At 52.0% G+C, this 15,398-nt stretch overlaps 1 protein-coding gene across 1 annotated transcript in view; it reads left to right on the top strand.

Moving 5' to 3' along the window:
* The window catches only part of TSPAN14 (tetraspanin 14), a 58,432-nt gene that overhangs the window by 37,699 nt on the left and 5,335 nt on the right, over nt 1–15,398 (top strand). The window contains exons 3-6 of the mRNA XM_061179946.1: nt 8,768–8,818; nt 10,592–10,738; nt 12,275–12,445; nt 14,467–14,592. Of these exons, the coding sequence (XP_061035929.1) occupies nt 8,768–8,818; nt 10,592–10,738; nt 12,275–12,445; nt 14,467–14,592 (495 nt within the window). The remainder of the gene's footprint in view (nt 1–8,767; nt 8,819–10,591; nt 10,739–12,274; nt 12,446–14,466; nt 14,593–15,398) is intronic.

The following is a 15,398-nucleotide window of genomic DNA, read 5'->3' as shown; positions in this document are numbered from 1 at the left end:
CAGTGGCATTAAGTGCATTCACACTTGTGCAACCATCACCACCATCCATCTCCAGTCTCTTGCGCTGATTTCTGCTCTTTTTGTTATTTTCTCTCTTCTACTTATTTTGGGATTATTTTGTTCTTTGTCTGGCTTCTTAAGGCAGAAGATTAGGTCATTGATTTTAGATCTTTCTTCCTTCCTATAGTATAAGTACAGGCATACCTCATTTTATTGTGCTTCCCAGACACTGCATTTTTAACATATTGAAGGTTTGTGGCAACCCTGCATTGAGCAAGTCTACTGACACCATTTTTCCAGCAGCATTGGCTGACTTTGTGTCTCTGTCACATTTTGGCAATCCTTAGACTGTTTGAAACTTTTTCATTATTATTGTGTTTGTTATGGGATCTGTGATTAGTGACCTTTGATGTTACTGTTGTAAAAAGATCTATGACTCACTGAAGGCTCAGATGATGGTTAGCGTTTTTTAGCAGTAAAGTATTTTTAAATTAAGGTACGTACATTGTTTTCTTAGACATAATGCTATTGCACACTTAATAGACTACAGTATAGTGTAAGCATAATCTTCCTATGCCCTGGGAAACCAAACAATTAGTGTGACTTGCTTTATTGCGGTGGTCTGGAACCAAACCCAAGTACATCCAAGGTATGCCTATATTTGATGCTCTGCGTTTTCTGCATCCTACACATTTTGATATGTTTTCATTTCATTTAGTTAAATGTCTTGTATATGCATACTGTTTATATAATGTGTCTTTTCTTTCCCTCTCTGGCTTACTTCAGGATTTTCTCTTTGTCACTGGATTTCAGCAATTTTATCGTGATATGTGCTGGTGTGTTTTCTTTGTGTTCTGTTTGAAGTTCATTGTGTTTTTTGGATTTGTGGGTTTGTATTTTTCATCAAATATGTGATTACTCCCATCATTATTTCTTCAAACGTACACCCTCCCTCCCTTGGACTCCTTATTGTCCCACAGGTCACTGAGGTGCTGCTCAGTTGTGGTTTTTTTTAACCCCCTTGTACCATTTAGTTTAGAAGGTTCCTATTGCTTTTTCTTTAAGTTCACTCATCTTCTATAGTGCCTAATTGGCGGTTAAACCCATTTAGTGATTCTTCATTTCTAATGTTGTATTTTCTATTTCTAATAGTTCTATTTGGATCTTTTTTATACTTTCTATTTGCCTCTTCATTATGTTTATTTTCCTTTAAATCTTTGAGCATATTTACAATATCTATTTTAAAGTCTTTGCTGATTCCGTCTTCTCTCTCATTTCTGTGTCTTCTTCTAGCTACTGAATTTCTTTCCTTGTTATAGGTCATGTTTTTATTTTCCCTCTTGCCTATCTAGTAACTTTTGATTGGATGCTAGATCTAATTTTTCTGCCCGAGTATTCTTCCTATCTTGGTCAGCTTGGGCTGCCATAACAACATATCACAGGCTGTTTGGTTTAAACAAGAGAAATTTATTTTCTCTCATTTCTGGAGGCTGGAAGTTTGAAATCAGTTTGCCAGCATGGTCAGGTTCTGGTGTGGGCTCTCTTCCTGGCCTGCACATGGCTGCCTTCCTGCTGTTTTCTCATGTGGCAGAGAGAGAGAACCCAAGCTCTGGTCTCTCTTCCTCTAATCATGGAGGCTCTACCCTCATGACCTCATGTAACCCTACTTACCTCCCCACCTCCAAATACCATCACACTGGGGGTTAGGGCTTCAAGATATGAATTTTGGAGGGACATCTTTTGAGTCTGACATCTTTTGTTAAATCTTGTATGTGAGATTCATTCATGCTGTGGTACGTAATTGTAGATCGTTGATTCTCATTGTTGTGGGATATTCCATTGTGGGAATGTATCATATGGGTTATTTGCAGTTTTAGGCTATTAAGACCTGTTGAAGTAATATAAAAACCTACCAGGGTTGGAGACCCGAATTATAGGGATGTCCTGGGGCTCTTGTGGCGAGCTGAAGGAAATCCTGTCTAGGTCCAGATGGTTTCAGTGTGATAGTTTAGTGCAGGACTTGGCAGACTACGGCTCGCAGGCCAAACCTGGCTGTCTGCCTGTTTTTGCACGTACAACTTTACTGGAACACACTCCTGTCCGTTCGTTTACGTATTATCTGTGGCTGCTTTCCTGCTGTAACAGCAGAGTGGAGTAGTTGAAACAGAGACCTTCTGGCAGGCAAAGCTGAAAACACTATCTGGCTTACGTAACTGTCGACCCCTAGCTTAGCATCTTGTTCTCTACTCACTGTTAATCACTGAACTGTGCCAGCGATGGCAGGGGCTGGGGTGGGGTGAGCCTGGGGTGGGGGTTCCTCCTCTCCATTGCCTGGGGCGCTGCCTGTAACCTCCCTTGAAGAACACTGCCTCCCTGCCTTCCTTTCTTTCAAAGGCTGATACAGTCAGATTCCTGGGCAGGGTGTGGTGGGCGTGAGCTCCCTGTTATCAGGGAGCACAGAGATTCTGTGGAAGCTGCCCCAGAGCCCTGTGGGTAGTCCTCCCCACCTCCTCGTCGGGCCCCTCGCAGGAGTTCACCGGCTCTGCGGGAAGGGCACATGTGCTTCTGGTTTTCAGAACCACCCTTCCGGCAGGAGGAAAAGCTGGTGTGTGATAGCTGTGTGACCCTGAGCAAGGCACCATCCTGCCCTGGGCCCATTTCCCTCCGGGAAAAGAAGCTGGGCTTTAGCATCCCTTCCAGCTCCCAGAACTTCCAAACTCCCACAAAGAACTGGCTTGGTTTAAGCTTTTTTTAAATGTGGGACTGTTTAGAAAGAGGCATTCCTTTTATGCTCTGTTTAGGGTCCAGAGTGATCGCAATCTGGAGGGGCAAGGCCTCCTGATCCCGAAAGATGTCCTGGGACTCCCCCCTCAGTGCACTGGCTCTCAGGGCCAGGTTGGGTCTAGGGTCTGTGCTCTCTGGTGTCCTTTCAAGTGACCACAAGCATCTCTGGTGTTCCCTGGACTCCCCAGGCCTGGACTCCGGATTTCCAGTTCTGGAGAGTGAGTGCCAGGACTGTTGGGTTTCCACCTGGCATGATTTATGGTGGCAGAGCTTAGGCAGTGGGAGGTGCAGAGGCCCTTGGAGATCATTGGTCTCCATCTATTCAGTTTTGCAGGTTGGCAAACTGAAGTCCAAGAGAGGGATGGCTTGCTCAAAGCCACAGGGTGAGTTGGGAATAGAGCTGAGACAGTTCTATCTTCTTCCACTCCCTGCCCTGTTTTCTTTCCATCATCCTTTCCCCACCTCACTTGAAAAGCCTCCAGAAGGCATCTGTTTCCTTAAACTCTGCTTTACTCCTGTCTCCAGAAGCCCAATAAAACAGATGCCTCTGGAAAGGAGGACCTTGTCTCAGGACAGAGCTGCGAGTCGTTGGGGGATGGTGCGCAGAGTGCTTTCAATCCAGAAAATGCTGATGGCGTCTTGAGGGTCCCCGCGGCCTCTGTTCTGCCTCCATGTCAGGGCGGGGCTCGCTCAGTGCTCCAGGGTAAGCACATCGCTCCGGATACTTCTTTGAATTCCTACAACCCTCCTATGACCCAGGAAGGGTCATCCCCATTTTGCAAAGATAAACAGGCTCAGAGAAATTTCTGGACTCACACAAGTCCTGTCACTTGTTGCAGGGTGGAGCCGGAACCAGGACCGGCTGACCCATGCTATTTTTTCAGTGCTGCCCTGGACTCCCTCGGGTTTTGGTGCTTACTCTTGGGTTTCCTTCTTGTTTTTTTTCTGAGGCTCCCTCTGGTGGCCCAGGGGCAAGGGCTCTGTGAATGTCACCCTTCCTCAGCCAGGGGAGTCTGCAAGAATCAGGGGCCGGCAGGGCATGGCCTGAAAGCGTTTCGTGGCTGCTGGTGGTTTGTCTTGAGCTTGTGGAGGAAAGTCCTCTGGAGCCTGCAAGAATTGCCTAAGTGCTTTCACATGCACTGAAATGAAATCTTACAGGAGACCAAGCCCACTAAATTGTGGGTGATGAGGGGCTGCTTTTGACCTGCTTGGTGCTGAAATCCTCCTCCAGTCCAGCAGGGCCTGGCTAGATGTCCTCACTTCCATTGTGTCTGGAACCTGCTGGGTAAAGGCTTGCCCACTTGGTGAGTGGACCCCGTGTGGCTTCCAGAACAAGGCAGGGCTGGACCAGCCCAGAATGCCCCCCAGGAGACCTCTCACCTTCTTTCACAGGGGCCTTTGCCTAAGGTGGAGAGGTCACTACTGAATCTTCACAGTGACCCCCAAAGAGGGCCTGACTGGACACAGAGTGATCCTCACCACCTGATGATGTGGGACGTTGGCTTTAGGGTTGCACAGCTTAGAAGCCCCTTCTGCGGACTCCCATGCCATCGGGCACTGTGACTGCCCCTTGTGGTGGAGGGTACAGGCTGGTGCCCGCTCTTCCTGCCTTGGGTGGCTGCCCTGTGGGCAATGAGATAACATGATGTCAGGACAGAAGCATGCAGGTTTGTTTCTTGACTTCGCCACCAGCTAGCTGTGTGACTTTGGGCAAATAACCAAATCGTTTTACATCAGAACTTTCCCATTTGAAAAATGGAGGTAATAGTACCAGTGTTATGGGGTGTGGAGGGCCTCTTTAGGTGTATTGTGTTTAGTGCAGCACCTGGCACCCAGGAAAGGGTGGTGCTACTTGCCCTGGTGACCACCGCAGGGTATGCACCTGATGGTCCAAGGCTGGCCTCCCTTTGGGGTTGGCGGGAGTTGGGCTCCATTCTTTGGGAAGGAATTTAATCAGGTCATAGAAGAGAGACAAAGGAGGTTACTCTGAGGCTGGAAGGCACCTGAACTGTCACTCCCAGATGGTTGGCGGCCAGGAGGACAGCCCAGCTCCATAGACCATCTGTCCCAGGGAGGTCCAGGGAAGGGGCTCCACGGGGAGCCAGGTGAAGCTGACCAGAGTCCTGGCTCATTCAGGGGGCTGTCGTGTGAGCTCCCAGACAGGTCACTTCCCCTGTTTGGTTCTCCCTCAGTCTCCTTGTCTCTAAAACAACTGTTGGTCCCTGAAGGTCCTGCCTTGGACCACTGTTCACTGAACCCATGATCTGACATGGTCCCTGCCCGCGCACCCCCCCCCCCCCCGGTTCCTGTCTTTCTGGTGCAAAGTTAACTTTAGTTCTTCCTGTAAAACAGAATGGAAAAAAACACAAGCTCTCATTCTTAGAGCCCCGTTGTTGTGAGAGAAGGAGATCTGGGTTGCGGTGGTAGGGAGCTGGTGTCTCAAGCTGACCGTATTCGGTGAAGGGTTTCCGAGGGGCAGACCTTCCTCACTGTCCCTCGTGGCACCGGGTGGTGGGTGGGTTGTCATGGAAAGTGGTTAGGCAACCCTGAACAAAATAGAAAACACCTCTGCCCTCAGAGGGCTTAAGTAGGGGGGAGGCACAGTAGACAGACAGACAGCTCATGTGGTCTAGGATATGTGCCATGAAGAAGATCTAGCAGGGAAGGAGATCAGGACTGATGGATGGGGAGCAGTCCACATAGCATGGCAAAGGGAGATGTATTTGAGGAGGAGAAATTTGAAGAGACCTGAATGAAATGAGGGAGGAAGCCAGGAAGGGATATGGAGGAGGAACATTCTAGGCTGAGGGATCTAGTCAAGGCTCTGAGGCAGGGATGAGTTTGGTGAGTTCAAGAAACAGTAACAACACCTGGGTGGCCCAGAGAAGGAGATTGGGACCAGGGAGCCGGGTCGGAGATGGTATTGGAGATGTACGCCACAGCGTGGCTGCCCACGTTCTTGTGGTCTATGGCAAGGAGCTTGAATTTTATTCTAAGTGTGAAAGGAAGTCATCGGAGCATTTTGAGGAGGGGAGTGATCTAGACATATTTTTAAAGGATTACTCTAGTTGCTTGGGGACCTGTGGGGAGACGGTGGGGAGGCCCCTGCAGGGATGAAGCATGGACATGTGGGAGCAGAGAGGGTATGCTATATATTTTGAAGGTAGGACTAACAGAGGGGTCCTGATAGGTTGAATGTGGAGTTGGAGGGAGAGAGCTGTGAAGCCTGAGGTCTAGGTTTTCTGTCTTAAACGAGTAGATGGTCAGTGGTGCCATTTAGTGAGGAGGGGAGAGGTGGGGAGGAGCTGCTCCGGGGTTGGGAGACCACGGCTCCATTGGGGGGCACGTGAAGGTTGAAATGTTACTACTCATATTCAGTGGACAAGTCAAGTAGACATTGCGGTGTTTGACTCGGGAGCAGCTATGGCTGGAGGTTAGGATTTGTGAGTCAGCCATGTTAGTTATGAGATCATCTAGAGGGCTCAGGGTAGGGCAGGGGTCCAGGACTGAGCAGTGAGGTTCTTGCCGGCTTGGCAAGAGGGAAGTGAGTCATTGGAGACCTTGAGGAATGGTGGCGAGAGAGGCCTACGGGGATTCGGCAGATAGTGACTGGTCACCTTCAGGCTTGCTTACCGTGCAGTGTCAGACACTCGGGAAGGGAAGGGAAGTGGTCGTGTACCCCATCAAGGAAAATGAAGCCCTCTTCATCAACTGGTTAATCCAATGGGAGGATGGAAAAGTGGGAAATCAGCACAATGTGGTGGAAAGGACCGCATGTCGGCTCCACAGAGCCTAAGTTCCGACAGCAGAGGGATCTTTGCCCACGTGGTGCAGTGCTGTCTCCAGTGCTTGAGATGGTGCCTGGCACTTACTCAATGCCTGTTGAATGAATGAGTGAGTGAGTAAATGAATGAACTAAACAGAGACTTGGGATCTAGGCCTTCTCACTTACTGCTTGGGATTGTTACTGAACTGAACTTGGGTTCGCTAGCCCGACTTGCAGCAAAGCCAATCCTTTTGCTACCAGGTTGTGGTGAAGGGAAGTACAAGGTTTATCGCAGAGTGCCCAGCAAGGAGAATGGGCAGCTCGGGCTCAAAAGACCCAAACTCCCCGATGGCTTTCAGGCAAGGGTTTTTAAAGGAAATGTTAGGGGTGAGAGTCGCAGGGTATATGATTAACTTGTGGACTTTCTTCTGCTTGGTTAGTGGTGATGTAACAGGGAGATGGTTCGGGAATCTGAATCATCTGCCTTCCGGTTCCAGCCAGTCTGGGATCCAAGTACCTCTTCAGGTCAGCGGGTAATCACCATCCTCCACAGGGTTGGGGGTGGTGGTCTTAGTTTCTGCAGAACAGCTCAAAGATAGCGTCGTATTGTTATCTAAATCCCTTCTGGAGGAACCAGGAGTCCCTGTGACTGTTGTTCTAATCAGTAGCTGCTTGAGTCTGCTCTTTGGAATGGGGGGAGAGGGGGAGGGGAGACCAACAAGAAGCAGCGGGCACAGAGGGGCTCGTACCCAAGAAGGCCCCGCAGGGTCCTGCTCGGTTTCAGTCCCCCTTTTTCTTTGATATTCCTCAATCTTGAGGGAAACAGGGGCGGGACGAGAAAGGGAATAAAGTTGTGGATAGAGAGATTAATCATCAACTTGCCAGGGAACTCTGTTTCAGAGGAACTCTGTTTCAGAGGGACTCGGTTTCAGAGTTTTGGTCCTGGCCCTCTCGGCTCGCGTGCTGCTTTGTCAGGTGGGGGAATCAGGTCTTGGCAGGACTCCTTCACTGGGGGTCCACAGACTGCTGTGGGAACCAGCAGTAAGGAGTCTGAGAACCCTCTGAAATTCCCTCCAAAATATTGGGCACGTGCACATTTTCTGAAAGTGGCCTGTGACCCAGAGGAGGTTGGGAACTCCGGGGCTTTCTCTGAAGGCCCTTCTTCCGAGTCCAGCCTCCTAGGGCTTGCAGTGAAGTAGACAGGAGTATCCTAAAGCTGGAGAATACACTCGGGAAAGTTGCAGTCACAAAGAACCTTGCCCTATTGTTTACCATGAGGTCCTGATAAATGGCAGCAAAATGCCAGCAGAGTGTAAAGCAGTTAAGCAGAAAAATAGGGGGCTGCTTAATTTGTAGAGGCCACGTGGTGTTTGTTTTCTATGGAACAATCCTCCCTGGTGTAGGAGTCTGTGGAGTGTATTTGGGGGTCCCTTTTTGTCATGGTGCCTGTGAGGCACCTTAGCCCCGGTGGGTTCCTGTGGGTAAGAGGTCAGGTTTGGGGGGCACTGCTTTTCTGGGGTGAGCACTTGGCTTGGTGCAGGCTTCTTTTAATTCGGTAACATAACCAGGCATTTCCTGAGCACAGGCATGCCCTGCAGTGCAAAGTGTAGGTACCACGGTGAGGAGCTTGAGCCCGGCCAGCAGATGGCCTGGGCGGCTGCTTGTCTGTGCTTGGAGTCTGTCTCCGGGGCTGGAGGCCTGAGGCGGGCGGCACAGGGGGTGCTCTGTCCTATGCAGGGCTTCACCTGCACTGGGAGCCCGTGAAGGCTCCTGGGGCAGCCATCATAAGGGGTGATGTCTTCTTACACACCAGATAGTGCATTGAAATGAGTAGGGGGCTTGTGGAATGGGGAAGAAATGGGGCGTAGCCTGATGTCTCTAACTCCATAGTCTCTCCTGGACAGAGTCTGCTCCGAGATCTTTGTCTCTGCTCTCCAGAGCATGGGGCCAGCTGGGGTTGAAGGAATTTGTCCCAATGGTCAGGGAAGATAGGTGTGGGTTATCTGAAGAGCCTCACCGTCCTATTGTTCTGGTGTAGAGTCCCTGTCTTCTGCAGGGGCCAAGGGGGCCGCCTTGCCCTTGCTCTGCCCAGCCTGGACACGAGCCAGGAACACCCCCTGACTAGCAGTGTGGTCCCTCCTCTGAGAAGCATGTGCGTGGAGCTGGTTTCTGACCTAACTTTCTCTCTCTCTCTCTCTTCCCCCTGCGCCTGCTCAGTTGGCTGGAGTTGTCTTCCTCGGTGTCGGACTATGGGCGTGGAGCGAAAAGGTAGGTGTGACTGTCACTAGGACCCTGAGCATCAGTCCACCAGGTTTGTTCAGCTTTAACTGTCCCTTCCTCCAAACTCCTCCCTGTCGAGTCTCTCTTGTGCAGGGTAATGGTTTGTAGTCATTAATCTTTACAGAGCCAGCTCTTGGAAGTTATTGAACTTACGATGAAAACTCCTGGGGTCCTGCTGCTGGCCCTGCTTCCCCGTGGTAGGGTCGCTGCTAGAGGTCAAGGTTGGGCTGGTTGGGATTTTGAGCCCTGTGAGTGTGGGGAGCCCTCTCTCCTGTTCCCAGAAGCCCTGAGTCGCCCTGGGGCATATCTCCAGCTGTGTCCAGGGCAGGCCTGGGGCGACCTTCTGGAATGAACCCTGTCTGTGCCTCTGGGAGCCAGCAGGACCCTGAACACAGTTGTGTTGATTCCTGAAGCTCTTGTTCTCGTCCACGGGAAGGACCCCCGAGTCAGGGAGCAGGGCTCTGGGATGTGCCCCCTGGGTGCCCTGTAGGCACCTTTGAATCTCCTTGCCCAAGCTGTGGAGGAGAGGGGAGGAGAGAAGACCAGGCTCTTACTGTCCGGAAGGACAAGGGGCAGTTGGAATTCCAAGGAGGGGACTAGGCCGGGTGTGGGCAGGGTGGAGCTTTGGTGCCACATTTTGCTCTACAGGTAGGTGGGCACTGGGGAAGTAGAGAGACCAGGCTGGAAACAGTGGGAGCTAAAGCTTCCTCTTGAGTCTCAGGCCCAGGGCCCTCTGTTCCTTCAGTGGAATCTCTTTCTGCTTTCAGGAGGAGGAGACAGGAGCGCTTAGGTCTGTGGGCTTTCTTGCCATGGCCTTAGGAACTGGATACGGTCTGCCTTTGGGTTTGGGCCCCTTTAAGAGCTTGTAGAGCAATGTCACTTTGCCCTAGTGACCAAGAAACTGGTGCAAACCATGACTCGTAGTGCCACCGTGTGACCGCCTCTGGAACAGCGGCATCTCAGCCAACGGAGCCCTGAGCCTAGGCCTGGCTACCCTGGCTCCCTGATTCTAGCTGGGTGCCTGGTCCGGCTGCTCTTTTCTCCGTCCTCCTTTGAATCCTGTAGAACTGCTCTGTCCATTTCAGTTGCCATTAGCCAGATGTGACTAATTATATCTAAATTAATTAAAATGAAATACAAATTAAAATTCAGTTCTTTAGTTCCACCAGGCCACATTTCAAGTGCTCGAGAGCACATGTGACCAGTGGCTACCATTGTGAACAGTGCAGGTGTAGAACATCTGCATCATCACAAAAAGTTAGTGGATGGCGCAGCCTTCGCCTGTCCTTGGCGGGTGTGCTGTTCACAAGCGTGTTCATGTTGAAGCTGTTTTCATCTCAGGATAGTGGGGTGCTCCATGAATTGAATGCAAAGTCAGCCACCAGATGGCCAGAGGCCAGGGCCCTGGGGTGCCTTGACCACGGACCACAGGGCCCCTCAGGGCCTCTTCCACCCCAGGCCTGGCGTCAGTACTCTGCAGGCTACAAAAGAAGTGTGGGGTCTGCCTGGGAGGCGGTCACAGCCTAGATGGAGACTGGGAACGGGAGAGCGGCTGGGGGCTGACGTAGGCAAAGGTCTACTGGGCAGAGGGGCCTCTAAGGGGGCAGGTGGGGAGGGGCCTTGCCATGCCGTGGCTTTTAATGACAAGACTGAGCCTTAGAAGGCAGGTCCCTGTCCTCATTTCGTTCTGGACACAGCCCCCCAGGGCACCCTCGACTCTCTTTGAAGCTGATGTTACCCTGCTTTCTCTGCCTCTTTCAGGGGGTGCTGTCCGACCTCACCAAAGTGACCCGGATGCATGGCATTGACCCTGTGGTTCTGGTGCTGATGGTGGGCGTGGTGATGTTCACGCTGGGTTTCGCTGGCTGTGTGGGGGCCCTGCGGGAGAACATCTGCCTGCTCAACTTTGTGAGTGGCCCCAGACACGTGGGTGGGAGGAGGTGGGGAGGTAGGGGTATGGGCTCTGCCGGGCAGGCCTGGCCCTTATCTGGGGGGTGGGTAGCAGCTCTTACGAGCCTCCCCCAGGATCTGGCAGTGGGGGGAGGAGGCAGCCCTTGGTGCCCTGCTGCCCAACGAAAGGTAAGATTTCAGGGAACAGTCAGATGAACCAGATCCTCATCTCTGGAGAGGTTGGGCCGCTCTGGATTTTAGCTCCTGGTGGGCAGAGTCGGCTGCTCCCTGGCCTGCTCTCCTCCCCTTCCCTTGCCTTTCATCTCCCTTCAGAAGTTCCAGTTGTTTGTTTGCTACTCACCTTTGCCCTTCCTGGCTAAGATCAAAAGATGTCAGTGATGTTAGGAAGTCTTTTCCCTCCTCCAGGGTGTGTGAATCTGTTGGATGTGCAATGCAGAATCCTTAATTTCCTGGCAGAACTTCAAGTTACTAAGGGTTTAGTTTTATACTTAGGTACACATTCATTTTGAAATGCATTCAGCTGAAATTAAATAGCACCTGGTGGGGAAAACACATAATTGTGTTTTGCACTATGTTTTTTGTTGAATTTATTAGATCAAGCCTCTTTTTCTGGGCTTCATTTAAAAAGCAAAACACATGGGCTTTTTCTCATTTTTTTTTTCTCTTAAAGATTATGTTTGGTTACCTTGCTTCTCTATGAATGGAGATTACATTCTGGAGGGCCTTATGTGTGTGTATCTTTGTACATGTGCGTGTCTTATTTTGAGATGTTGCTGCTTGTTGCATAGCTGCTTAGTGTGCTGTATGGCCAGTGATAACGGCTGTGATAACTTGAGCTCTACAGGCTGGAGCCCCGCCTTGATGGGAGGGAGTGTGGACCTGTGACTGCAGTGGCCTTTACAGAATTCCACCACTATTGTGGCCAGGGACAGCTGTGCTTCTGCAGAGGTGTTTATGCACTTGACTCTCATATACACACATACAGAGTAGGTACTGATAACGTTAGCAACTCCGGAGTTGTAATAGAGCCCTGCCAGGGAACTCAGATGTCCTGTATCTAAAGTATGTAACCTGAGTGAACCTCAGCTTCCTTATCCCTAAAGTAGGAGTAACAGATTTCTAGCACCTGGGATGGTTGTATGTGCGAGGAGAGTGGTCAGATAGTGTGTCTGGGGCACAGTCTCTGCCCTAAAGGAGCTGATACCTGGTGGGGTAGAATAGCCATTCATTCCCGTGTTGGAGTTTCCTTGGAGTGGGGGCTACTTCATAGGATATGGTTGGTACGTTGTCTTGGAGCTTTCTCATACTTTCACTCATCTGACTCTTACCAACAATGCAGCAGTGTGAGTAGGGATGAGTTGCCCGGAGTACCCAGCTAATGACGTGGGATTCCCCAGACTCCAACGCGGGTCTCTTGGGTGCCGAGCCCGTGCTCTTCGCAGCAGGCAGAGGTTCTGGGTCGGACAAGGATGCGCGTCTGGCTGGGAGGCCAGAGGTGAGGTGACTCCTGCTCCCGTGCTTGTCCCCCTGCAGTTCTGCAGTGCCATCGTGCTCATCTTCTTCCTGGAGCTGGCCGTGGCCGTGCTGGCCTTCCTGTTCCAGGACTGGGTGAGGGACCGGTTCCGGGAGTTCTTCGAGAGCAACATCAGATCCTACCGGGATGACATTGACCTGCAGAACCTCATCGACTCCCTTCAGAAAGCTGTAAGCACCACCTTCTCCCTGATAGAGCCTGGCTTTCCTGGCTTCAGTCTGTGTGCATGGCTCGGGGGCCAGGCTGGTGGGGAACACTGGGCCTTCCCTCCTCAGCTCTGCCCACAGCCGGGAGGCCAGGGGAGGTGCTACCCCCGACTCTGGTCAGGTTAGCTTTGTCTGCTTGTGGTTGCTGGCGGGCCCGGCTTGCTCTCAGGGTGCCCTCCCCCATTTGCTTTGGGCAGGCAGTCCAGCTGCACCCAGGGCCACCCTACCCTCTCTGCCCGCAGGGCCCGGATCTCTCCAGCCCTGGCCACGCAGGCGGCTGCAGTCTCCTAGGTGCTGTGTGTGCTGAGGGGTAGAGCTGGGCGCGTGACTCCCCGTCTGAGGCTATTCTTGTCCCCTTCCTCCTCGGGACCTTTTCCCCTTCCTGTTTGGGAGGGCAGAGCTGCCTGGAGGAAGGTTCTTCAGATGGAGAGGAATGTGACCTCCCTGGACTCTGTTCCCGGGGGTTTGTCTAAGCAGTCCCAGGCTGTGGCCTTTTCTCTGTCAGGCCTTCATCCCCCTTGTGTGTGGCTGTACCTGGAGGCTGGGACCACTGCTGTCCCCCATCCCTGCCACCCCTCCCGCCCCCTCTGCCCCTCCCCCCACCTCCCCGGCCCCGGGAGAAACCCACTCCCCACCATGCCAGCCTGTGCAAGGTTGTTGTTTGATCTGTGCTCTGCCAGAAAACCTAGCTTCCTCAGGAGCTTTTTATATGGAACCCTTTTGTTCGGAGGAGAAAATAGAAGAGCATTAAAAATAACTATGATCTGTTCTCCTTATTAACCAGAACTTGTTTACCCCTTATTTCATGTATTGTAGGATCCCGCAAAACCCATTTATGTGATCAGAGATCCTTCCTGTGTTGTTAGATCCTTCCTCTGTTGTTGTTAGATCTCTTCCATGTTCGTCTGCGAAAGTCCCCATCCCACCCTCTTCTGACATCACTGCCTCCTGTGCCTTTTCCTTTTCTGTTCAAGGCTGCCATTCTCTCTTCACTTCCACATAACCTTGGGCTTGCTGGTGTCAAGGATGCCAGGGTGGTTCCTCTCTGCACTGGCCTTAAAGACATTGTAGTTTTCTCTACTGCCTTCCTCTCCTTTTAAAAAATACCTTTCCTTAGAGATAGTAAATGATGGAGCTTCCTCATGGTAAAATATCAGGTAGTAGTTAGAGCACCTGGAACCACGGAGGACGGGGGCAGGGGAGGCGGGATTTTTACCTTGGAAATGAAAGTGAAGCCAAAATCCTGGTTGTGGGCCATATGGCTGTGATTACGGCCATAACCGTGACAGCTGTAAGGGCAAGTGTGAAAACAACATCTGCTCTCTGATTGGGACGCCACTGACGTCACAGTGCTGCTTTCACTGTGTTTGGTTTTACGATTTTTTACACAAATGGGGTTTTTCTTTGCTGCTTCACCAGATAGTGGGGGGTTCTGGGAAGGGAGGGTGGAGACCCCGGGTCAGGGGCAGAGCTTTGATTGCGTTACCTTTCACCCCAGTCGTAACTCTCCTTGGGAGTAGACTTCAGCAGCTGTTTCCTGTAAAGAGGCACAAAAGGTGACTGGGGCCAGCTTGGACCTTTCTTGGGGAGGAAGGCACACTGCCCACAGAGAGGTGTTCTCTCGGGGGGCAGTAGAGGACCACATCAGAAGGAGAGTGAGAAGCCCGCTCTCCCGGGTTGGGGGTCAGTTGGGGAGGAAGGGAAAGTTCCAGGGTGAGGAGGGAGTGGAGCTGACTCCAAGGGCGCTGCCGAGCCGGCCTGGTGTGTTGGGCCCAGACGGGACCTGGACACAGTTTCCTTCTTAAAGGGCCACTCGGGTCACCTCGCTCACGTCTCAGTGATGGGAGGTCCGTGGGGCGGGCTGCAATTTCTCTGTGTGATACACAGAGGTGCACTGAACCCCGTGTCCCTAAGACAGACGCCCTACGCCGGGCAACGACAGCCCTGGCTCAGAGCCTCGACAGTTCTCGGCTTTATGATTGCAGAACCAGTGCTGTGGGGCATATGGCCCTGAAGACTGGGACCTCAACGTCTACTTCAACTGCAGTGGCGCCAGCTACAGCCGTGAGAAGTGTGGGGTGCCCTTCTCCTGCTGTGTGCCCGACCCCGCGGTGAGTCTGCCCGAGCATGGACGGTCCCTCTGGAGCGGAGCAGATCCTGCCTCCCTGAGGGCTCTGGCTTCTTCTCTTCTGCGGATGGATTGAGTGCCCGGCTCCCCCTCCACTCGCCTCAGGGCTCTTGCAGCTCTGAAATCCTATACCTATAAATTCCATGAGTGTTTTTGCATGGCCCACCCTGGCTCTGGTGTGCTGGGTGAAGCAGGCAAAAAACAGTGGTCCCCCTCCCATGAGGGGCTCTCACTCAGGGCGCCTGGACAAGATGCTGTGAATATAATGAGCCCTGGTCTCCTTTCTCTGGAGAAAACAAACGCTCAGTCCTCAGAAGCCCGGGGCAGTGGGGTACATCGCCATCTGGGGGTGGTGCAGAATTCTTTCACTGTTCTTTCTTCTTCACCTGTCTTCATCCCCAGTCCACAGACCACATCCTTGGGTTCCAGAAACTGAGCTCTTGGGTGCCCCCCCCCCCGTTTTTTTGGCCACGCTGCATGGCTTATGGGATCTTAGTTCCCTGACCAGGGATTGAACCCGGCGCCACAGCAGTGAAAGCGCCGAATCCTAACCAATGGACTGTCAAGGAATTCCCTTGGGTGCCCTTGAAGGAGCACTGAATGTTTGCCCAAACCTAGCCTGAGTAGAAGGGAGCCCCTACGGCCGTCAGTACCGTCACACTGCCTGGTGCTGGGCCACGGGGCTCTGGGCGGGTTCCCCAGCCCGGGAGGGGCTCAGGTCTGCAGAGGCTGCACAGCGGTGTCTGACATCTCCACCGTGACGGTGAAATCTTTAGCAAGTGTAGCTTT

The sequence above is a fragment of the Eubalaena glacialis genome, chromosome 1, assembly GCF_028564815.1.
Source record: "Eubalaena glacialis isolate mEubGla1 chromosome 1, mEubGla1.1.hap2.+ XY, whole genome shotgun sequence".
Lineage (NCBI taxonomy): Eukaryota > Metazoa > Chordata > Mammalia > Artiodactyla > Balaenidae > Eubalaena > Eubalaena glacialis.
Note: the sequence above shows the minus strand (reverse complement) of the source record. Positions and strands in the feature narration are given on the sequence as shown.